At 44.4% G+C, this 21,510-nt stretch overlaps 1 protein-coding gene across 2 annotated transcripts in view; it reads left to right on the top strand.

Moving 5' to 3' along the window:
* Positions 1-21,510, top strand: part of LOC140737588 (paladin-like) — a 357,859-nt gene that overhangs the window by 309,173 nt on the left and 27,176 nt on the right. The window contains exon 19 of one of the 2 annotated variants that reach the window (XM_073064030.1): positions 10,569-10,724. The exons of the other annotated variant lie outside the window; for it this stretch is intronic. Within the exon in view, the coding sequence (XP_072920131.1) occupies positions 10,569-10,724 (156 nt within the window). The remainder of the gene's footprint in view (positions 1-10,568; positions 10,725-21,510) is intronic. 2 annotated transcript variants of the gene reach the window in all.

Raw genomic sequence — 21,510 nt, 5'->3', positions numbered from 1 at the left:
ACAATTAGTGCTATGTTAGTTGTGGAGCAATGCTCCAAGAAGCTGATAGTGATGAAAGTTTAATATTATGCCTCTGCTACTGGCAGCAATATTAAACCTTCATTGCTCTCAGGGTTAAAATCTCACAAAACTGAATGGGAAGTTAATCTCCCTGATCCCTGTCTTCAACTCTCCTCCTCCTCCTCCTCCTCCTCCAATCCTTTGGGACTGAGGATGACTTGTTTCGATTCCATTTCTGAAAACTTGAAGAAGCCTATGCATAGTTGTTTTTAATGTGTAATATGATATGATTATGTTAGCACAAGGTTTTGGTCTAATGGCAAAGAGGTCCAAGACGATTAGAGATGAGGTCCCAATGCAGAAGCATAGCACAAATTTGGACAAACAGACATGCATGGGCACAGACACAACCACACCCCTTTTATGGATCCTTTCCTCCACAATCCCCCTTCTGAAATATCCTTTCCTAGTTAATGGACATGGATTTGTATTGCTGGACCAGGAGCACCAGTAGAAATAGAAACTTCTTATCTTAAGTGTCCACTTAATCACATTTTGTGTATGTCTTGATATCATCTCACTTGCTGCGCTGTCAGTGCCTATACACTTGATAAACACAAGAAATTGTTCCCAAAGCTACGTGCACCCATATAATTCCAGTTGAGGGCTGGCAAACAGAACATATGTTTGTATTTACACTGGTCCAATACTAATTAAAACCACTCATTACCATGGTTAAAAATGAATGAATAATTTCACTTGAAGACTAAGGTTAAGATTAAATGTGCATGTGGAAGGGTGCTCTCGCTACCCCTAATCCACAAAGGGAGGTAACCAATTTGCTGAGTTTAGTTTACCAAGTGATCTGATCAACAGAAAGGAATAATATGCCAATCAGTCGGCAGTTATCCTAGTCAAGCTCAATAGGCATTACAGCTTTAAGAACATCGGGTGCAAGAAAAGTTTTCTATCAATACCTAGCAGTCCAACTCAATGATAATTCCAATTCTTTAGGATTGCTCTGAAGAAGCAATCTTGTCATCTTTCTCCAACAGCAACTCTCTGCCCATGGAACTTCTAGGTGTAGAAAACATCTCTTACACTTCAGGATTCTGTCATTGTGGAGAACTGCAGGACTAAGATGCAACGGATACTTCTGGTAATGAGAATAAAGGAAAGTAAAAGCTTGTGGATATAATGTCAGTGTTGGCAAGAGTGAGCACTGAGGCTGTGGCTGAAGTACTTCAGAGGCATGCCTGTTCTTTCAAGTCGATCCTATAGCAGTGGAGTTTTCCTAATGACTTGACCAACAGTTATTTCTCAATCACTTGCTCTTCACACGGGTGCTTGCTGTGTGCAATTTGGTTGCTATATTTCCTATTTTACAAAAATAACCACATATCTGAAGTACCTAACTGTCTAGGATTGTAAAAAGCATCAAGAAGTGTAGGTTTATACTTGGTGAATATGTGATCTAGACATACTTCAGTGCTTTAAAAAGTTGTGTTCTTAGGGACCTCAGCATGTTTGGTGCGAAGCAACAACGTACACATGGACAATGTCTGATACTGTTCTTGCGATCTTCACCATTGTTAGAGCTCTGAAAGTAGAGATTTCCATTGAGAATCACTGTTTCACATAGTAAGGATATTTTGGGGGCAGATTTGCCTTTGAATGGTGTGGATTCATGGCCAGTGCTTATGTGGATGCCTGACACAGAAATATTGACTGAGTTCCCAGGAACACAAGAATAAAGACAGTGAATCTGCCAGATGGGAAATTGATCCATTCTAGAGGTTTCTTTAATGACCAATGTCCAGATGTTTTCTTAACTTAATGCAGTTGAATGCCTAATGTTATGAGGGCACCCCCCCACTTATAATCAAGCTTCACATTGTTGACATATAATGCTCAAATTTTAAAGGGCTTTACGTATCGCAAGCTGAGTGTTGCACTAACCTGTCTGACAACACTGGCACTTAAAACAATTCGTGTATGCACAGGACTACTATTAAATGTTGCAAATGTGGATCATAGATAAAAATGTATTATGTGATAGAATTGCTTTGCTTTCCTCTCAATATCTGAGAACCTCATTGTAAACAATCAGAATATTTTCAAAACTGTATATTGATCCCACATTCAGCCACCTGGGCAGAAGTAGGCATTTTTTATGGTATTGCTTAAAAACTAATTTTTAGTTTCATGATCTGTTGTTCACTTCAGTATATTTTCAGTTGTATGCCATTAACCTAAATCAAATTAGAATAAATATTCAAGGAGTGTATACTTAAAACCACAAAAATTAAGGATATGTAGTAACACTACAGTTGGATTCTTTAAAATAAGAAGCTTATTAATTATTAGTGTTTCCCTGGAGTGCAATATAGTTTGAAATATACCATCTGTAAATTCAACTTGGGGTGTTGTAGGGTAATGTAATGAGGGACAGATGACACATATTGTTCATAATAGAAACTGTTCTACATAGTTCACAAACACTATCATTGAGTTGTGTTCACTTTAAGAGACGGTGCCTGGCATAATGACCTCAGTGTAAGGTGGCTGATTTTGGTTTGTTCATAATGGAAGTAAAGGGCTACGGCTTTTGTTAAGCACATAAAATGATTCTCACGTGTACCATTCACAAAATCTTACACTCTCGGATGGTGTCAGAGTTACTCAACAATATGTTGACAGATACAGTTGCTTTGACGTTGTGGGATCTGCACGCTACAGTGCGGTTTGCACAAACAACAGCCTAATTCACGCTGCGAGAGATCACCACGGACAATACCAAATTTTACTACATCATAGCATCGTTAAGTAGTTCCACGGCAGCCAGAGTGTTGAGTCTACTAAAAGACCTGCCTGCATGTGACAAATAGGTCACTCTGAAAACTCAGTAGTTGCAGGCTTTTGGACTGTCTGAGTGTGAGCACGCCAAATAACTGTTCTCCTTGCCCGGACTGGGTGTTTCTAGGTCTTCAGAACTAATGGACCACGTGCTGTCTCTCTTGGGCAATCACTATCCTTGTTTTATTATGCAACAAATGCTTGATCAGGTTCACAGAGCCCTTGCTAATACACTGTGAAGGATGATAAGGAGCTTGCTAAAATGGCTGATAGTCTACACTCAGGCAGGCAGAAGTGTATCGTTCCTCCTCCTTTCCCTTTTCCTATCAGCAGAACCTCCAGCAGATTCTGGCTCCAAACCAGACAATGCCAGATCTATGTTTTTACTGCACAGATCTTGGCACGAACACCAAGAACCACCATACAGCTTTGACAGTGCCAGTGCATTGGGACATGGGAGGTCTGGGTCTGTGACCACAGTGGGTTCCAGCTGCAGGAGATGTCTATTGATCATTCTGGCTGACACTTCCTGTGTGACACGGCGCTGAAATGAACGTGCTGCCAGCATCGCCCATTGATTATAAGGCAGAGAGCGACAGACCCTTGCTGGGGGTCGCCAATGCCAGCAGGACCCAGACTCACAGGACACGATAGGTGACGCTCTGCTTCTGTGGACAACTCTGCACCATATAACTTTGTCTTGGCTGTTCGGTGCAGATTTCCTGTATGCCAAAGGACTGTAAGTAGATCTTAAGAACTGCCGGCTTGTGAATGCAAAGGACTTTGGATCATTATTCCGTACCCCTAAAAGTTCCCCACACCGACTCTGTCCACCACATGCACCACCACATTTGAAATCATTGTCTGCTGGGTGAATTTCCAAACCTCACCAAGCCCACATTTTCCACTACAGTTACAAAGCACAGGGTCGAGCACCATATTTCCACAAGTGGTTCACCAGTCCATGCGCGTCCGTGTAGACTGGACTCAGAAAAGCTGGTCAGCGTGAAGGCTGAGTTTGCTAGCATGGAAATGCTTAACATTATACACAGGTCGAACAGCCCTTGGGCTTGACCCATCGACATGGTCCCTGAGCCCGATGCTGGTTGCTGTCCCTGTGGCAATCACTGCCGTTTTAGTGAAGTCACCACCCCCAATCATTACCTGCTCTCACATACTCAAGACTTTCCAGAACATGTAGCCGGAAAGGCATGTCTTTCCGAAGTGGACTCAGTCAGGAGCTACATCAGGTGCCTATGCGAGCTGAGGCCATTCCCAAAATGACTGTGATAACCCCATTTGGACCATTTGAGTTTCTGTGCATGCCATTTCTGCTGAAAAATGCAGCACAGACTTTCCAACAACTAATGAAAAGATTTAGATTTTCTTGTTGTTTACCTGGATAACATACTTGTCACCAGGACATCCAAAAGCAAATACTTGACATTTCTGCACACTTTCACACGTTTCAAATACTTATCATTCCTTCACACTTTTCAGGCACCTAGGCCACATGGGCTGATTATTAACTCTGCTAAATTCTAGATCAGGTTGTCCAGAAGGTACGACACCCCTGTGTCAAAAGTTGTTGCTATTGTGGACTTTCCACTGTCCAAAGTACTGCAACAGTTTTTAGGCATGGTGAATTTCTATCACCCTTTCATTCCGCAAGCTGCTGAACTTATGCTCCCCTTGTATAGTGCCCATAAAGGCAGTGCCTCTAATCACATGCTTGAATGGTCAGCAGACATGACCAGAGCATTTGACAGTAACAAACGAGCTCTTATGAACATGATCCTACTGGCCAACCTGCTCCCCAGTGCACTACAGCCATCGCTACTGTGCTGTGGGTGCTGTGCCCGAACAGTTGGTTGGAGGTGAGTGGCAGCCACTCGCCTTCTTCAGCTGTCAGTTCCATCCCCCCGAGAGAAGACAGCACGTTTGACTGCGAGCTTCTATCTGGCCATCCGCCATTTTTTGTTTTCTATTGGCGGGTCACCATTTCACAGCATTCATTGACCACAGACCCCTTGTGCACATGCTGGCCAAAGTGTGAGACTCTTGGTCTGCACGGCAGAAATGTCACCAGGCCTGCATTTCGGAGTTCACAAATGACTTACAGCACATTAAGGGAAAACTACTGCTGTGTTCTACTGATTGTCTGTCACGGCCAGGCATCCATGCCATACGCATGGCAGCCAACCAAGCTACTGACCCAGAGCTCCAGGCTTGGAGAGCAGCTCATGGGCTGGCGGTTGTCTGACACAAATTCGGGGACGCAGGAGTTTCTAGCCTGTGCGATGTCTCAACTGGTCACCCTCAGCCCATAGTCCCTGAAAACTGTAAGTGTACTGTTTTTAACGCTGTTCATGGCTTTTCACATCCAAGCTGGAAGACGTCACAGAAATTAGTCGCTTTAAAATGGCCCTAGGAAGGAAGTGCGATACTAGAGTGCAGCCTCTGTTGTGTGTCAGTGGGTGAAAATTAATCGTAACTTTCGGGCACCATGGGCACCTTTCAAAGTCCCTAAGTGACGTTTGACCACATCAATGTGGACTTGGTGGGTCCTCTGCCTCCCCTCCTCCCACAGCTTGGACCATATGCCAGGTGGCCGGAGGTCGTTCCACTAATGTTGACAATGGCCATGGATGTGGTTCCAGCATTCACCAACACCTGGGTCACTTGGTTCCACACCCCGTCTGATATTTCTTCTGACCACGATCCCCAATTCAGGTCAGCAGCCAGAACCTCAGTGATAAATTTCACCACACCACAGCGTGTCTCCTGCAGTCCAATGGACTGCATGAACAGTTTCACCATTCCTTAAAGGCTGCTCTGAGAGATGAGTGTTGTCCCGATCGTCTCCCATGGGTCCTGCTGCTCCATAAGGTGATCTTTGGCTGAGTATGGGCAGCCACTGTGGGTGCCGAATGATTTTATTCCTGATGCCACAATGATCAGTTTCCTGATGTGGCATCTCAGCAGGGTTCCACCCTCCTCAGTAAACAATTCCTTTCTACCTATTCCTATCTCCCATCACAGCGTACCAGATCTACCTCATTCGTTTTTGTCTGCCATGATGTACAACAGCACCTCCTTAAGCCACCTTACGATGGCCCAATCCACATTTTGGAATGGGGAGAAAAGAATTTTCTTATAGATAGTAAGGGTAAACCTGGATATATTCCTGAAGATCGCCTGAAACTGCCCCAGCAAGACCTGGATGGTTCCTTTACCGTACCAACAGCACACCCCAGGGCACACCAGGGACACCTGCTGTTACTCCAACCAAGGCACATAGGGCCCAGGCTGACAGCTGCTATGAGCTGCAGACTGACTCACAATGTGGGTTTTGGTGAATCTGGGGGACCCGTGTCGAGTAATGTACTGGATGACAGATGGATTCTATTTGCTTCCACCATTGTCGCTGGCAGTGCATTCCACGCACCCACCATTCTCTGTGTGAAAAACTTACCTCTGACATCCTGCTTGTACCTACTTACAAGCACCTTAAAACTACATCCCCCTCATGTTAGCCATTTCAGCCCTGGGAAAAAGCTTCTGGCTATCCACACAATCAATGCCTCTCATCATCTTATACGCCTCTATCAGGTCACCTCTCATCTCCTGTCGCTCCAAGGAGAAAAGGCCACGTTCACTCAACCTATTCTCATAAGGCATGCTCTCCAATCCAGGCAACATCCTTGTAAATCTCCTCTGCACTCTCTATAGTATCCACTTCCTTCCTGCACTGAGGACCAGAATTGAACACAGTACTCCAAGTGAGGTCTAACTAAAGTCTTATACAGTTGTAACGTTACCTCACGGCTCCTGAACTTAATCCCACGGTTGATGAAGGCCAACGGACCATACACCTTCTTAACAACACTGTTAATCTGTACAGCAGCTTTGAGTGTCTTGTGGACATGGACCCCAACATCTCACTGATCCTCCACACTGTCAAGGCTCTTACCATTAATATTATAATTCTGTCTTCAAACTTGATCTACCAAAATGAACCACTTCATACTTTTCTGGGTTGAACACCATCTGCCACTTCTCAGCACAGTTCTGCATCCTATTGATGTCCTACTGTAACCTTTGACAACCCTCCAGACTATCCACAACACCCCCAACCTTTGTGTCATCAGCAAACTTACTAACCCACCCTTCTACTTCTTCATCCAAGTTATTTATAAAAAATCACAGTAGGGGTCCTGGAACAGATCCCTGTGGAACACCACTGGTCACCGACCTCCAGGCAGAATATGAACCATCCACAACCACTCTTTGCCTTCTGTAGTCAAGCCAGTTCTTGATTCACAAAGCAAGGTGTCCTTGGATCCCTTGCCTCATTACTTTCTGAATGAGCCTCGCATGGGGATCCTTATCAAATGGTTTACTGAAATCTATAAATACTGCTCTACCTTGTTGTGCCTTACTTTAAGAGACAGTGTCTGATTAACTGGCATCAGTGTAAGGTGACTGCTTTTGGTTTGTTCGTAATGGAAGTAAAGAGTGGCAGTACATTTGTGAAGCATAAAATAACTCTTGTATGTTTTATTCACAAAATCCTAGAGATTCTTGTTGAGAAGTTTGCTTTCATGAATGAACCATTTTCCATTTTAGTAACAGCCAAAATGATTTCATTACCAGTGGACCTCATAGTTAGAACTCCTCAACCACAGATCACTAAATTTCCCACCTAGATATCTGAGTTGCCACCAGTCATCAATCATTTGGCATTAGAACTTCCATTCACTGATGACTAACATGAGATTTCCACTCACTGACGACCCGACGCAAAATCCCTCTCCCACCCACGGAACATCTGAATCATGACCTCACTCTAAGTAACATTGCCTGACATGATTCCAATACCTATTGATTGTCCATATGCACCCTAACCAGAGACCATCTGATAGGAGCCCTCCATTTATTGATGAAGTGACAGAAGTCTGCAGGCAGTGATCAGCTGTTACCTAATCTCCTTTTATCCTTCCCTGTTAGTCTAGCTGTGAATCTAGTGGCCTAGATCAGGGTTTACTGACAATCATCGTCAGCAGCCAATATGCACCCAGACATTCATCTTTGAATTACATAGCAGACTCTCCCTACCCTTTCCATCTGAAGGTGGGGCTCTTCACCAGCATCTTGCTCTCAGGCACTTATCATTTGTGAATACTCAGAGTGCTAGCTGTGTGGAATGAGCTTCCAGTAGAAGTGGTAGAGGCAGGTTCGGTATTGTCATTTAAAGTAAAATTGGATAAGTATATGGACAGGAAAGGAATGGAGGGTTACGGGCTGAGTGCGGGTCAGTGGACTAGGTGAGAGTAAGTGTTCGGCACAGACTAGAAGGGCCGAGATGGCCTGTTTCTGTGTTGTAATTGTTATATGGTTATATGGTTAATACACAGTGCAATTTCACTCTGAGATGGTTCTTTATCATTGGAATTCGATATATGCAGCATTGAATGTAGGGCGAAACAAAAGTACCGCTGTGGGTGCTAAGGAAATTCAGGGCATATTTTTAAATATTTTGGTCAAAATTCATTTGAATTTATTTGAATGTTTGGTTTTGTAGATTTTTAGTTAATTTAGTTTCACTGAAAGCGAAGTGGTGGCTTTGCAATTTATCTTATTCCTCCATGAGGAATGTTTTCAAAGCTTGCAGAGGGATCTGGACCAGCTGGAAAAATGGGCTGAAAAATGGCAGATGGAGTTTAATGCAGACAAGTGTGAAGTGTTGCACTTTAAAAGGTTGAATAAGTTGGGACTTTATTCCCTGGAGTGTAGAAGAACGAGGGAAGATTTGATAGAGGTGTATAAAATTATGATGGGTACGGATAGAGTGAATGCAAGCAGGCTTTTTCCACTGAGGCTAGGGGAGAAAAAAACCAAGGACATGGGTTAAGGGTGAAGGGGGTAAAGTTTAAAGGGAACATTAGGGGGGCTTCACACAGAGAGTGGTGGGAGTGTGGAATGAGCTGCCAGATAAAGTGGTAAATGCAGGTTCACTTTTAACATTTAAGAAAAACTTGGACAGGTATATGGATGAGAGGGGTTTGGAGGGATATGGTCCAGGTGCAGGTCAGTGGGACTAGGCAGAAAAATGGTTCGGCACAGCCAAGAAGGGCCAAAGGGCCTGTTTCTGTGCTGTAATGTTCTATGGTTCTTTGGTTCTATTTGGAAACAACAATTTCCCTGACTACAGTCTGCAGTGGGCAGCACGTTAGTGTAGCACTTAGTGCCATCACTTTACAGCACCAGTGAATACAGATCAGGGCATGATTCCTGTTGCTATCTCCACTTTCTCCCTGTGACTGTGTGGGTTTTCTTCAGATGTCCTGGTCTCCTCACACACTTCTAAAGTGTATGGCTAGGGTTAGGGTATGTTATTGAAGGGGTTAATATATGAGGAGTGCTTGGCAGCTTTAGGCCTGTACTCATGGGAATTTAGAAGCATGCGGGGGAATCTGTGAGGAGTGACACTAAAATAGAGTAAAATATAAGCTGCAGACTACAGATTGTAGCAAATTAGACAGTTAGATTTCGAGCCAACATTTTAGCTGCTTCTCTATATCATATTTCTGTGAACACTAGTTTGAACTGTAAGCACAAAATTTGTGTGCATCTCACTTTAGACCAGGGGTTCCCAACCTGACCTCCATTAACCCATCAGTTGATAGTAAGGGTCCATGCCATAAAAAAGGTTGGGAACCCCTGATTTAGACAAATTATGTCAGAGGATCCATTCTCTGCACCTGAGTGAGACAAAGAATGTTTAAAAAAAAGGATAATTGATAGTGTACAGTGGCTGTAGGGCCCTCAGGACACTAAGAGCTGGGCACTTCTGAATATTTACAGCTTTGACTACGGTACTTTTCTTTCATCTATCCAGTCTTTCACTTTTTTAACAGAATTATATTTGTCAATCACAATTTTCCTTTAACAGATCCATGTCTTTAACCTTTCAATATCTATCTAAGTCTTATAACCATATAACCATATAACAATTACAGCACGGAAACAGGCCATCTCAGTCCGTGCCGAACACTTACTCTCACCTAGTCCCACTGGCCCACACTCAGCCCATAACCCTCCATTCCTTTCCTGTCCATATACCTATCCAATTTTACTTTAAATGACAATACCGAACCTGCCTCTACCACTTCTACTGGAAGCTCGTTCCACACAGCTACAATCTCTGAGTAAAGAAATTTCCCCTCGTGTTACCCTGAAACTTTTGCCCCCTAACTCTCAAATCATGCCCTCTTGTTTGAATCATTTCACATAGTTGTTAACTGTTAGATTTGGTGGCCATTTTTGTTAATTACCATGGTGGGATATATCACAAAGAAAATATTGTTGCAAGTTATTATCATGGCCATACTTAGTCTCACATGAACTAAAAAAAGTATGAAAGGCTCTGAGAAAACCACACAAACTGAAGTGTGAGGGAAAGGAATTTATTCTGTTTTTGGGTAATGAGCAAAGAGATTATGATACATCAGTCAAAGAAACTTACTTAAGAGTCTTAAGGAAGATTTCTTGCAAACCAGCTTGAAGGTGAGAACAACTGAACATCTATAAAAAGACCACAGGAGAGCTGTTAGTAGTTTGTAAAACTGGTACATGGTTGAACATTGATTCTGCAATATTTATTAATCATTATGAATACCTTTTCAAATAATGTTATATTATTATTACAGTCAAAAGGAGCTAAGGATAAAGATACTGCAGAAAGCTTACATTTGCGTAGTCTACAATACCTAGAGAGGTACCTGTACCTGATTCTTTTTAACACTTATCTACACTTGGAGAAACTAGGAACATGGAAAAGAACCTTCAAAGAGTGGATGACTGAGGTAAGAGATCAAAGCTCAGCATGGTTTCTGATTGTTTGAAAACTACTACTTGGTGAATGATTTGTGTTACATCATGTGAATTCCTATTACCATGATTTCAAAATGGTAATATTTTCCTACTACGATATTTGTGGTATCTGATATTTCACTTTTTGCAAATATGAAATAACAAAAATGCCTAACAATTCTTACTTAAAGTAGATAAATTCTTGGGTCCAATTGCATTGCACAATGGGCTGTGAGGAAAATATGGATGGAAATTGCAGCGTTATTAGCAAGGTAACCCAAACATTCACTAGTACAGGGCTTATAGAGAATTTCAAATATTACCTTTCTTCAAAATATATTGTAGAAATGCACCAGGTAATTAAAGGACAGTCCACTTAATCTTACTTGGAAATAAAAATAAAGAACAGAATTTGAAGCCTCTTGATGAATAGTGAATTTGTTAGAGAATGTCACCCTGGCAGATTATGTTTAACTCATGGGTGTAGTTAAATGAAGCATCAGAATCAGAATTGGCATCTGTCGTGAAAGCAAGGAGACAATGCTGAGGCTTTATAAGACACTAGTCAGGCCACACTTGGAGTATTGTCAACAGCTTTGGGCCCCTTATCTTTGAAAGAATGTGTTGTCATTGGAAAGAATCCAGGGGACGTTCACGAGGATGATTCCGGGAATGAAGAGGTTAACATATGAGGAGCATTTGACAGCTTTGGGCCTGTACTCACTGGAATTTAGAAGAATGCATGGGAATCTCATTGAAGCTTACCGAATGTTGAAAGGAATAGATAGGTTGGATGTGGAAAGGACGTTTCCTATGATGGGGCATGTCCAGAACTAGAGGGTACAGCCTCAAAATTGAGGGGGCACATTTTAGAACAGGGGTAAGGAGGAATTTTTTTAGCCAGAGAGTAGTGAATCTGTGGAATGCTCTGCAACAAACTGCGATGGAGGTCAAGTCCATGGGTATATTTAAGGTGGAAATTATCCCTGATCGGTCAGGGATAAAAGGAGATGGTGAGCTGTATGGGGTTGAATTGGATCCAGGATCAGCCTTGACAGAAGGATGGAGCAGACTCGATGGGCTGAATGGCCTAATGCAGCTCCTATTTCTTATCGTCTTATGGTGAAACTTGGTACTTTTGCAACAGCAGTACAATGCAATACATAATAATAGAAAAGAATTAAGTATATATATGTTAAATAGTTAAATAAGTGGTGCAAAAAAATAGAAATAAAAAGTAGTGAGGTAGTGTCCATGGGTCAATGTCCATTCAGAAATTGGATTGCATAGGGGAAGATGCTGTTCCTGAATCATTGCGTATGTGGCTTCAGGCTCTGTACCTCCTTCCTGATAGCATAACCTAGGTGATGGAGGTGCTTAATGATAGACACTGCCTTTTTGAGGCATCACTCTGAAGATGTCCTGGATACTATGGAGGCTAGAACCCATGCAGGAGATGACTATGTTTATCTTATATTTAGTTAGTCCTTTCAGCTGCAGTTTTGGCTTCATTTTCCATTTGAGAGTTTTAATTAATGGCCCTATTTGGCCCAGCGTTTATTGTTTTCTTTTCCCTCTAACTCTGTTCATGTTAAAGTCTGTGAACTATCGACCCACTTCAATGTCTCTCGCTCCACACTTGGCCATATCCGAACATAGAGACAGCAAGTCTCGACCACACAACAGTGGATCCAGCAGAGAGAGAGAGAGCAGCTGACCATGGCCATGAGATTCATTGGTCAGGTAGGAGACAAGCGACAGGCAATAGAATCTGTTCTCAGTGAAGTTATGGAGGCAATGAGGCAGATAATCTCATGCCAACAAGGCCAGTCTCATCTGGAGGAACAGATACCATCCCTAGCTGCAATGGTTGAACAGCTCACCACAGACAATCGGAGTCAGGTGTCTGAACTTTCTGCTCTCATGGCGCCGTCTACGAGCTCACTGTGGACAGCCAGTGTCAGCGGACAACCGTTAACGTTCTCACCAATGCAACTCAGCAGCCTCTGGCCACTTAGGTCTTACTCCCAGCATCTCACATGTCCTCCTTTACTGCTGCTTCAATATTCCACAACCAGCAGATATTCTGGTGATCCCGATGGTTGGAGGAATTTTATTACCAGTGCGAGCTGACATTCCAACCCCAGTCTGGTCGTTTTGACATACTTGGTCAATCTTCTATATGGACCTTCACTCAGCCTGTTCGACGTTATACAGGAGCAAGGATACCCTGTAGCCCAGTTGTTCTGACATTTCATGGCAGAGTTGAGGAGGGTTTTTGATCTTCCATTACAGGGTCAGGAGGCTGCCCACTGACTCTTGGACCTGCGCCAAGGGAGAGGAACGGTGAGAGTCTAATTCCGCATGCTTGCGGTAGAGATGGGTTGGAATGAGAGATCTCTCATCACTGCCTTCCTGCATGGACTGAATGCAGGGGTCTGGTGTGAGATCACTGTCCGGGACAAGCAGGATGGTCTGGATGACCTGATTAATCTGGCTATTTGAGTTGACAATCGGGTAACTGATCACCGTCTTTCCCCGCCCTCATCCAGCACCCAGTCCATGGAGGAGCCTATGCAAATGCGGCACAAGCGCCTGTCTCAGAAGGAACAAGAGTGGCACTGGAGAACAGGTTCCTACCTCCACTGCGGTGATCCAGGGCACTTCCGGGCGGCATGCTCCAAGCGTCCAGTAAAAGAGAATACCCGTCAGCAGGGAGGGGAATCCTGACGGGTCGGTTCCCTCTTCAGTCAGCTTCCTCTAATTCTGTAATGCTCACAATTTTCTTGTTGTGGAGGTCCCAGACCAGTGGACTTAAGACGTTTATTGACTCTGGTGCAGCTGGAAATCTTATGGACATCTCTCTCGCTTAAAGATGGGGACTTCTGACTCGGCAAAAATCAACGTGAAGGTGCTGGACAGTTGACCTCTGGGCACTGGGCAGATCCACCTCACAAACAAGAGAATATCTGCAGATGCTGGAAATCTGAGCAACACACACAAAATGCTGCAGGAATTCAGCAGGCCAGGCAGCATCTATGGAAAAAAGTACTGTCAACATTTCTGGCCAAAAGCCTTTGGCAGGACTGGAGAAAAAAAAGCTGAGGAATAGATTTGAGAGGTGGTGAGAGGGGAGCGAGAAACTCCAGCAGTTAAATAAAACCTGGAGAGGGAGAGATGAAGCAAAGAGCTGGGATATAGATTGATGAAAGAGAAAGAAGAAAGGGGCTTCCCTTCCTCCACCATCAACACTGCCCTCAACCGCATCTCTTCCATTTCACACACGTCTGCTCTTAGCCCATCCTCTCACCACGTTCCCAGGGATAGGATTCCTCTTGTCCTCATCTACCACTCCACCAGCCTCCGCGTCCAGCACATAATTCTCCAAAACTGACGCCACCTCCAACTGGATCCCACCACCAAACACATCTTTCCCTCTGCCCCACCTTCTGTATACTGCAGGGTTTGCTCCCTACGCAGCTCCCTTGTCCATTCATCCTGTTACGTAACCCCGTAACCAGGTAACTTACCAGCAAAGATAGATGGATCAGCTGAGTCGGATGCTACTATTTTCAAACGTTTTATTCGAAAAGGGCACAAACGTATGGTTAATACAAAACATTCAGATCATATACATCGTCAAACTCAATCTAAAACACCGGTGTAACCATAATCCATCAGAAATAAGCTCTATAGTTGTCTAGGGGTTAATACAGAGTCCAATTGAAATATAAAGAGTCACTCAGAAGTTTGCAGGCTTTTCCCTTTTGGGAACCGCTGGGGTTTTCACGTTGTAGAGAGAAAGAGATGATTTGGAAAAGATAAACACTTGCCCGTCGTCTTGGCAGAGCAAATCCTTGGAATCAGGGTAGCAGACTTCCCCGTTGTTAGCTAAAAGCAGTCTTTCGTTGGGTCTAGCCACAGATTCAAAAGTTGGAATCTAACGCACGTGGCTTCCTTCAGAATGGCGTCCCGCTCCCACGGGAATCGATATCGTGCTTCCTTCGTCTCCTGGGTGCGTCTGAGGGTTCCCCCCCCCCCCCAGACACTCCCTTATACTTCTTCACGGGATCGCAGGTGTCAATCAAGTTGCAGTAATGCGATCTCTCTCTCAACCAGCCCACTTTGCCCGAGGGATTTTCACGTGGTCTCCATGAGACAATAGTCAATGTCACCTTTATTCTGCTTCTTGGGAGAACGTGGTCTCTCTCTCTCTCTCCCATTTTTCTGCGTCCATTCAGCACGTCTCTTCCTCTTTTGGGTCAGTTGACCCCCCCCCTTGACTAGGGTTCTTGAGATTCTCACAAAGGAGGGGGCCGATGGCATAACACCTCTCCCCATAACGGGTTTTTAACCAGCGGTTAAAAACAGGTTGGTACCGGGTTTTTTTTAAATCTACATACTACACAAGCTTTTCTCTTCACAGAGTACTACTGTTATACATTCAAGTCAGTATCTAAACAGGTAACAAGTACAGTGCCCCTTTTCTTTAATACCTTAACCTCACGTGCCATACTAACGCCTCGTAGCATCAAACTTCAGCTCAATAACCACCTTATTTATTTGCTTTCTTCAGCAACATAACTAAGGAGGTGTGATCTTAGCTTACATACATCTACAAAGGTTCATGCAAAATACTAATTTTTATGTTACTTTCAAACTTAACAGTCAAGCTTCCATGGGTGTTGTCTTTATTATTCACATACTTTGTCAAAATCCCTTAAAACCGGCTTCTGCTATTTAAAAATCGCGTCCCCATTAACCCTCGCCTCTTTTCCGGTTAATTCCCTCGTGGCGATCTTGGGCACCCTGGCGAAATAGGCTTTCGCCCGCTCCTTTCATAGAAGTTATTTTATCAGCGTGTTCCAAACTTAGACCACCTTCCGGATTTCCACCCAATTCCTTAATTTTAGGCAATTTGTCATTTTTCTCTTCAGGACCCGTCATGCTATTAGTTTCCAAGTTAAGATCTGCAAGCGATCCCGCTTTGTTCAGACAGCATTTCAAATTCTGCCTTTTCACACCACACTCTGGAATAACAATAGCGTGTGGGGCCCCTTTACCTTCCAACTCAACCTGTAATTGATTCACAGGCTTTGTGGTACCAAGCCATTGTCTCTGTAGCCTGGTTGCTGCTTCTGATATCAGTCCAGCCTTTAAATTTTCTTCATTCAATTTGGGAACTACACGTTCCCCTTTTCCTTGAGCTCCGTGACTAGGTTCAGCACCATGTGTATCCCCATCTTGGACACACTCAAACGGGACATTGGCCTCTTCCAGGCTTTCAACACCCGTACCTTTTTCAAATTCTAACGTCCCCCGATCCTTCCAGTTACTCTCTAGGCAGCCCCCCATTGGGGAAGGCGCAACCCTGCGAGCTGAAACAACCTCCTCGGCCATTTCAGCTGACTTCTCCACAGCAAGGATACCCTTCTCCTCTAAGACTGCCCTCATTTCACTCTCGGGACCATCGAGAACACCTTTAGAATTCTCAACTTCTCCAAACAATTCTGCCAAACCAGACAGATCAACCACGTCCAACTCTGGACGTTTTAACAGCTTTATCCGTTTCTCATCTTTATTTCCTACCTCTAGGACCTTTCCCTTCACTAAGGGGGGGGCTATCTCCTCGCCCTTACCCCCGTTTACTTTACTACCTTCTGTTTTACCACCCTCTGAACCCTCGTGGTATAGGGTCGGTAAAAACGTCTTGGCCAATTCACTACTGGCCCGATTTAAACTGCTCTGGTTCTCAGCTGCTTTTCTCGACAGGCTGTGAGTGACCGCGCATGCGCGATAGCTCAGGAACTCCATGGGCGGGGCCTCAACTATCAGGGCGGTTCCCATCTTCCCACCCGCGAGGTCATTACCCAAAAGGAGGTCCACGCCCTCCCCCGGTAACTCCGGCAGGACTCCTAGTTCCACAGGTCCCGACACCAACTCGCAATCGAGAAGGACCCTATGCAAAGGCACGACCTCGGTCCGGTTCCCAATACCTCTCAGGGCTACCTCGCCCATGCGAGGGCCGAATTTTAACACATTACGGCTAATTAACGATAGTTCTGCCCCCGTGTCTCTCCAAATTCGTACGGGGATGGGGGGGTCCCCTTCCCTCAAAGACACGGTTCCTTCGGAACTAAATGTCTCCCGCCCCTCCGGTACTCCATCTACCTGGGGCCCTCTTGTCCATTTCCTGATTACCACTGCACGCCCGATAGGGATCGCTGCTCTCTCCCTCTCTGGCTCCTTTCTCGGAGCAAAGCAGTTTGATGCGATATGACCCACCTTCCCACAATTAAAGCAGGTTAAACCGGAGGGTCTCCAGGTTTCCTGTCTGTTATCCTCACTTTTGCTGCTAGCTCCCGGCGGGATCTCCGCCTCAGCCGGCGGGCTTTCCCTACCATTCCGACGGTCTCTCGGGTAACTTTTTGGCGAGGAAAACTCTGTCTTGTGGGTTAGGGCATATTCATCTGCGACCCTAGCCATCTCTGAGATGGACTGATTCGTCCTCTCATTTAAATACATTCGGACGGAATGCAACCTTTAAATTCCTCAATCAAAAATAACTCCCTGAGACGCCCATAGTTCTCGGCCACCTTGTCAGCGGTGCACCAACGGTCCAAGAGCACACCCTTCTCATGGGCTAGCTCGGTATATGTTTGATTCCACCCTTTCCTTAAATTTCGGAACCTTTGTCTATACGCCTCAGGTACTAACTCATAACCTCGGAGAATGGCCTCCTTTACTTGATCATAATTCCCGTCCCTTTCTGTGGGCAGCGCGGCATATACCCGCTGTGCCTTCCCTCGTAACACACTTTGTAACAACGCCACCCCCTGCTCTCTGGGCCACTTTTGATTCCTTGCCACCTTCTCAAAAATCAAGAAATAACTATCAACATCCGTCTCCTCGAACGGGGAGACCAACCTCAACGCCCGACTAACATCAAACCCCTCCTCTCTCTCTTCCCCTTGAGCTCTTCGCTCCTGCTTTCGCCTGTTCAGCTCCAATTCATGACTCCTTTGTTTCTCTTTCTCTTCTGCTTCTGCTTCTACTTCTAGCTGCTTTAGCTGGAGCTCACGATCCTGTTCTATCTCTAATTCCTTTAGTTTGAACACATGCTCTCTTTCCGCAGCCTTTTCCCTTTCAGCTCTCTCTGCATCCTTTTCCCTCGCAGCTCTCTCTGCAGCCTTCTCAGCTGCTTCTACTTCTAGCAGCTTTACTTTAAACTCATGGTCCAGCCTTGCTTTCTCCAACTCTGCCTGATCTGTCCCACTCGCTAATCTCCTTTCGGGAATATTTTCAAAATCCTCAGCTGCAAACACCTTCTTCCCAATGTAATGCTGTTGTATGACCCTTCGCACTTCCTGCTTTTTCATTGCTGGCTTCACCGCTGTGAGGTCTAATGCCTGCACCAAATTTACCAAGTCTGATTTTGTAGCCTTCCCTAGCGCCTCTACCGTCGGGTTTCTCCTAAATTCCTCCACATCCATCTTTGCTGGTTTCCCGTCTGGCTACCTACGTAACCAGATTTAAGTTTGGACTTACAGCCCGATTCACTGACCCTCCCGTTTGGTTTCAAATCCCGGACGAGCCCCCACTTGTTACGTAACCCCGTAACCAGGTAACTTACCAGCAAAGATAGATGGATCAGCTGAGTCGGATGCTACTATTTTCAAACGTTTTATTCGAAAAGGGCACAAACGTATGGTTAATGCAAAACATTCAGATCATATACATCGTCAAACTCAATCTAAAACACCGGTGTAACCATAATCCATCAGAAATAAGCTCTACAGTTGTCTAGGGGTTAATACAGAGTCCAATTGAAATATAAAGAGTCACTCAGAAGTTTGCAGGCTTTTCCCTTTTGGGAACCGCTGGGGTTTTCACGTTGCAGAGAGAGAGATGGTTTGGAAAAGATAAACACTTGCCCGTCGTCTTGGCAGAGCAAATCCTTGGAATCAGGGTAGTAGACTTCCCCGTTGTTAGCTAAAAGCAGTCTTTCGTTGGGTCTAGCCACAGATTCAAAAGTTGGAATCTAACGCACGTGGCTTCCTTCAGAATGGCGTCCCGCTCCCACGGGAATCGATATCGTGCTTCCTTCGTCTCCTGGGTGAGTCTGAGGGTTCCCCCCCCCTCAGACACTCCCTTATACTTCTTCACGGGATCGCAGGTGTCAATCAAGTTGCAGGTAATGCGATCTCTCTCTCAACCAGCCCACTTTGCCTGAGGGCTTTTCACGTGGTCTCCATGAGACAATAGTCAATGTCACCTTTATTCTGCTTCTTGGGAGAATGTGGTCTCTTTCTCTCTCTCCCATTTTTCTGCGTCCATTCAGCACGTCTCTTCCTCTTTTGGGTCAGTTGACCCCCCCTTGACTAGGGTTCTTGAGATTCTCACAAAGGAGGGGGCCGATGGCATAATAGTCCCATGTAACCATATAACAATTATAGCACGGAAACAGGCCATCTTGGCTCTTCTAGTCTGCGCTGAACGCTTACTCTCATCTAGTCCCACTGGCCCACACTCAGCCCATAACCCTCCATTCCTTTCCTGTCCATATACCTATCCAATTTTACTTTAAATGACAAGACCGAACCTGCCTCTACCACTTCTACTGGAAGCTCGTTCCACACAGCTACCACTCTCTGAGTAAAGAAATTCCCCCTCGTGTTACCCTTAAACTTTTGCCCCCTAACTCTCAACTCATGTCCTCTTGTTTGAATCTCCACTACTCTCAATGGAAAAAGCCTATCCACATCAACTCTATCTATCCCCCTCATAATTTTAAATACCTCTATCAAGTCCCCCCTCAACCTTCTATGCTCCAAAGAATAAAGACCTAACTTGTTCAGCCTTTCCCTGTAACTTAGGTGCTGAAACCCAGGTAACATTCTAGTAAATCTTCTCTGTACTCTCTCTATTTTGTTGATATCTTTCCTATAATTCGGTGACCAGAACGGTACACAATACTCCAAATTTGGCCTTACCAATGTCTTGTAGAATTCTAACATTACATCCCAACTCCTTTACTCAATGCTCTGATTTATAAAGGCCAGCACACCAAAAGCTTTCTTCACCACCCTATCCACATGAGATTCCACCTTCAGGGAACTATGCACCATTATTCCTAGATCACTCTGTTCTACTGCATTCTTCAATGCTCTACCATTTACCATGTATGTCCTATTTGGATTATTCCTACCAAAATGTAGCACCTCACACTTACCAGCATTAAACTCCATCTGCCATCATTCAGCCCACTCTTCTAACTGGCCTAAATCTCTCTGCAAAACAGACAGACAGACATACTTTATTGATCCTGAGGGAAATTGGGTTTCGTTACTGTCGCACCAACCAAGAATAGTGTAGAGATATAGCAATATAAAACCATAAATAATTAAATAATAATAATGATAATAAGTAAATTATGACAAGTGGAAATAAGTCCAGGACCAGCCTAGTGGCTCAGGGTGTCTGACCCTCCGAGGGAGGACTTGTAAAGTTTGATGGCCACAGGCAGGAATGACTTCCTATGACGCTCAGTGGATGGGAGACATTGTCCAAGATGGCATGCAACTTGGACAGCATCCTCTTGTCCGACACCACCGTCAGAGAGTCCAGATCCACCCCCACAATTTTATCCCTCACTATCCTTTCACTATTAATATAACTGTAGAATTGGCCTTACGAATGAGTTTGTTGATTCTGTTGGTGTCTGCTACCCTCAACCTGCTGCCCCAGCACACAACAGAAAACATGATAGCATTGGCCTCCACAGACTCGTAGAACATCCTCAGCATCGTCCGGCAGATGTTAAAGGACCTCATTCTCCTCAGGAAGTAGAGACGGCTCTGACCCTTCTTGTAGACAGCCTCACTGTTCTTTGACCAGTCCAGTTTATTGTCCATTCGTATCCCGGTATTTGTAATCCTCCACCATGTCCACAAGTAGCTTTGAAAACCTACTTCATTATCCACAACGCCATCTATCTTAGTAACATCTGCATACTTACTAATCCAATTAACCACCCCATCATCCAGATCATTATTGCATATGACAAACAACATTGGACCCAGTACAGATCCCTGAGGCACACAAATAGTCACCGGCCTCCAACCTGACAAACAGTTATCCACCACTACTCTCTGGCATGTCCCATCCAGCCACTGTTGAATCCATTTTACTACTTCAATATTAATACCTAACGATTGAACCTTCCTAACTAACCTTCCGTGCGGGACCTTGTCAAAGGCCTTACTGAAGTCCATATAGAGAACATCCACTGCTTTACCCTCGTCAACTTTCCTCGTAACCTCTTCAAAAAATTCAATAAGATTTGTCAAACATGACCTTCAACACACAAATCCATGCTGACTGTACCTAATCAGACCCTGTCTATCCAGATAATTATATATACCATCTCTAAGAATACTTTCCATTAATTTACCCACCACTGACGTCAAACTGACAGGCCTATAATTGCTAGGTTTACTCTTAGAACCCTTTTTAAACAATGGAACCACATGAGCAATACGCCAATCCTCCGGCACCATCCCCGTTTCTAATTACATTTGAAATATTTCTGTCAGAGCCCCTATTATTTCTACACTAACCTCCCTCAAGGTTCTAGGGAATATCCTGTCAGGATCCGCACATTTATCCACTTTTATATTCCTTAAAAGCGCCAGTACTTCCTCCTCTTTAATCGTCATAGTTTCCATAACTTCCCTACTTGATTCCCTTACCTTAAGTGAATACTGAAGAAAAGAAATT

This window comes from Hemitrygon akajei, chromosome 2, assembly GCF_048418815.1.
Source record: "Hemitrygon akajei chromosome 2, sHemAka1.3, whole genome shotgun sequence".
NCBI lineage: Eukaryota > Metazoa > Chordata > Chondrichthyes > Myliobatiformes > Dasyatidae > Hemitrygon > Hemitrygon akajei.
Note: the sequence above shows the minus strand (reverse complement) of the source record. Positions and strands in the feature narration are given on the sequence as shown.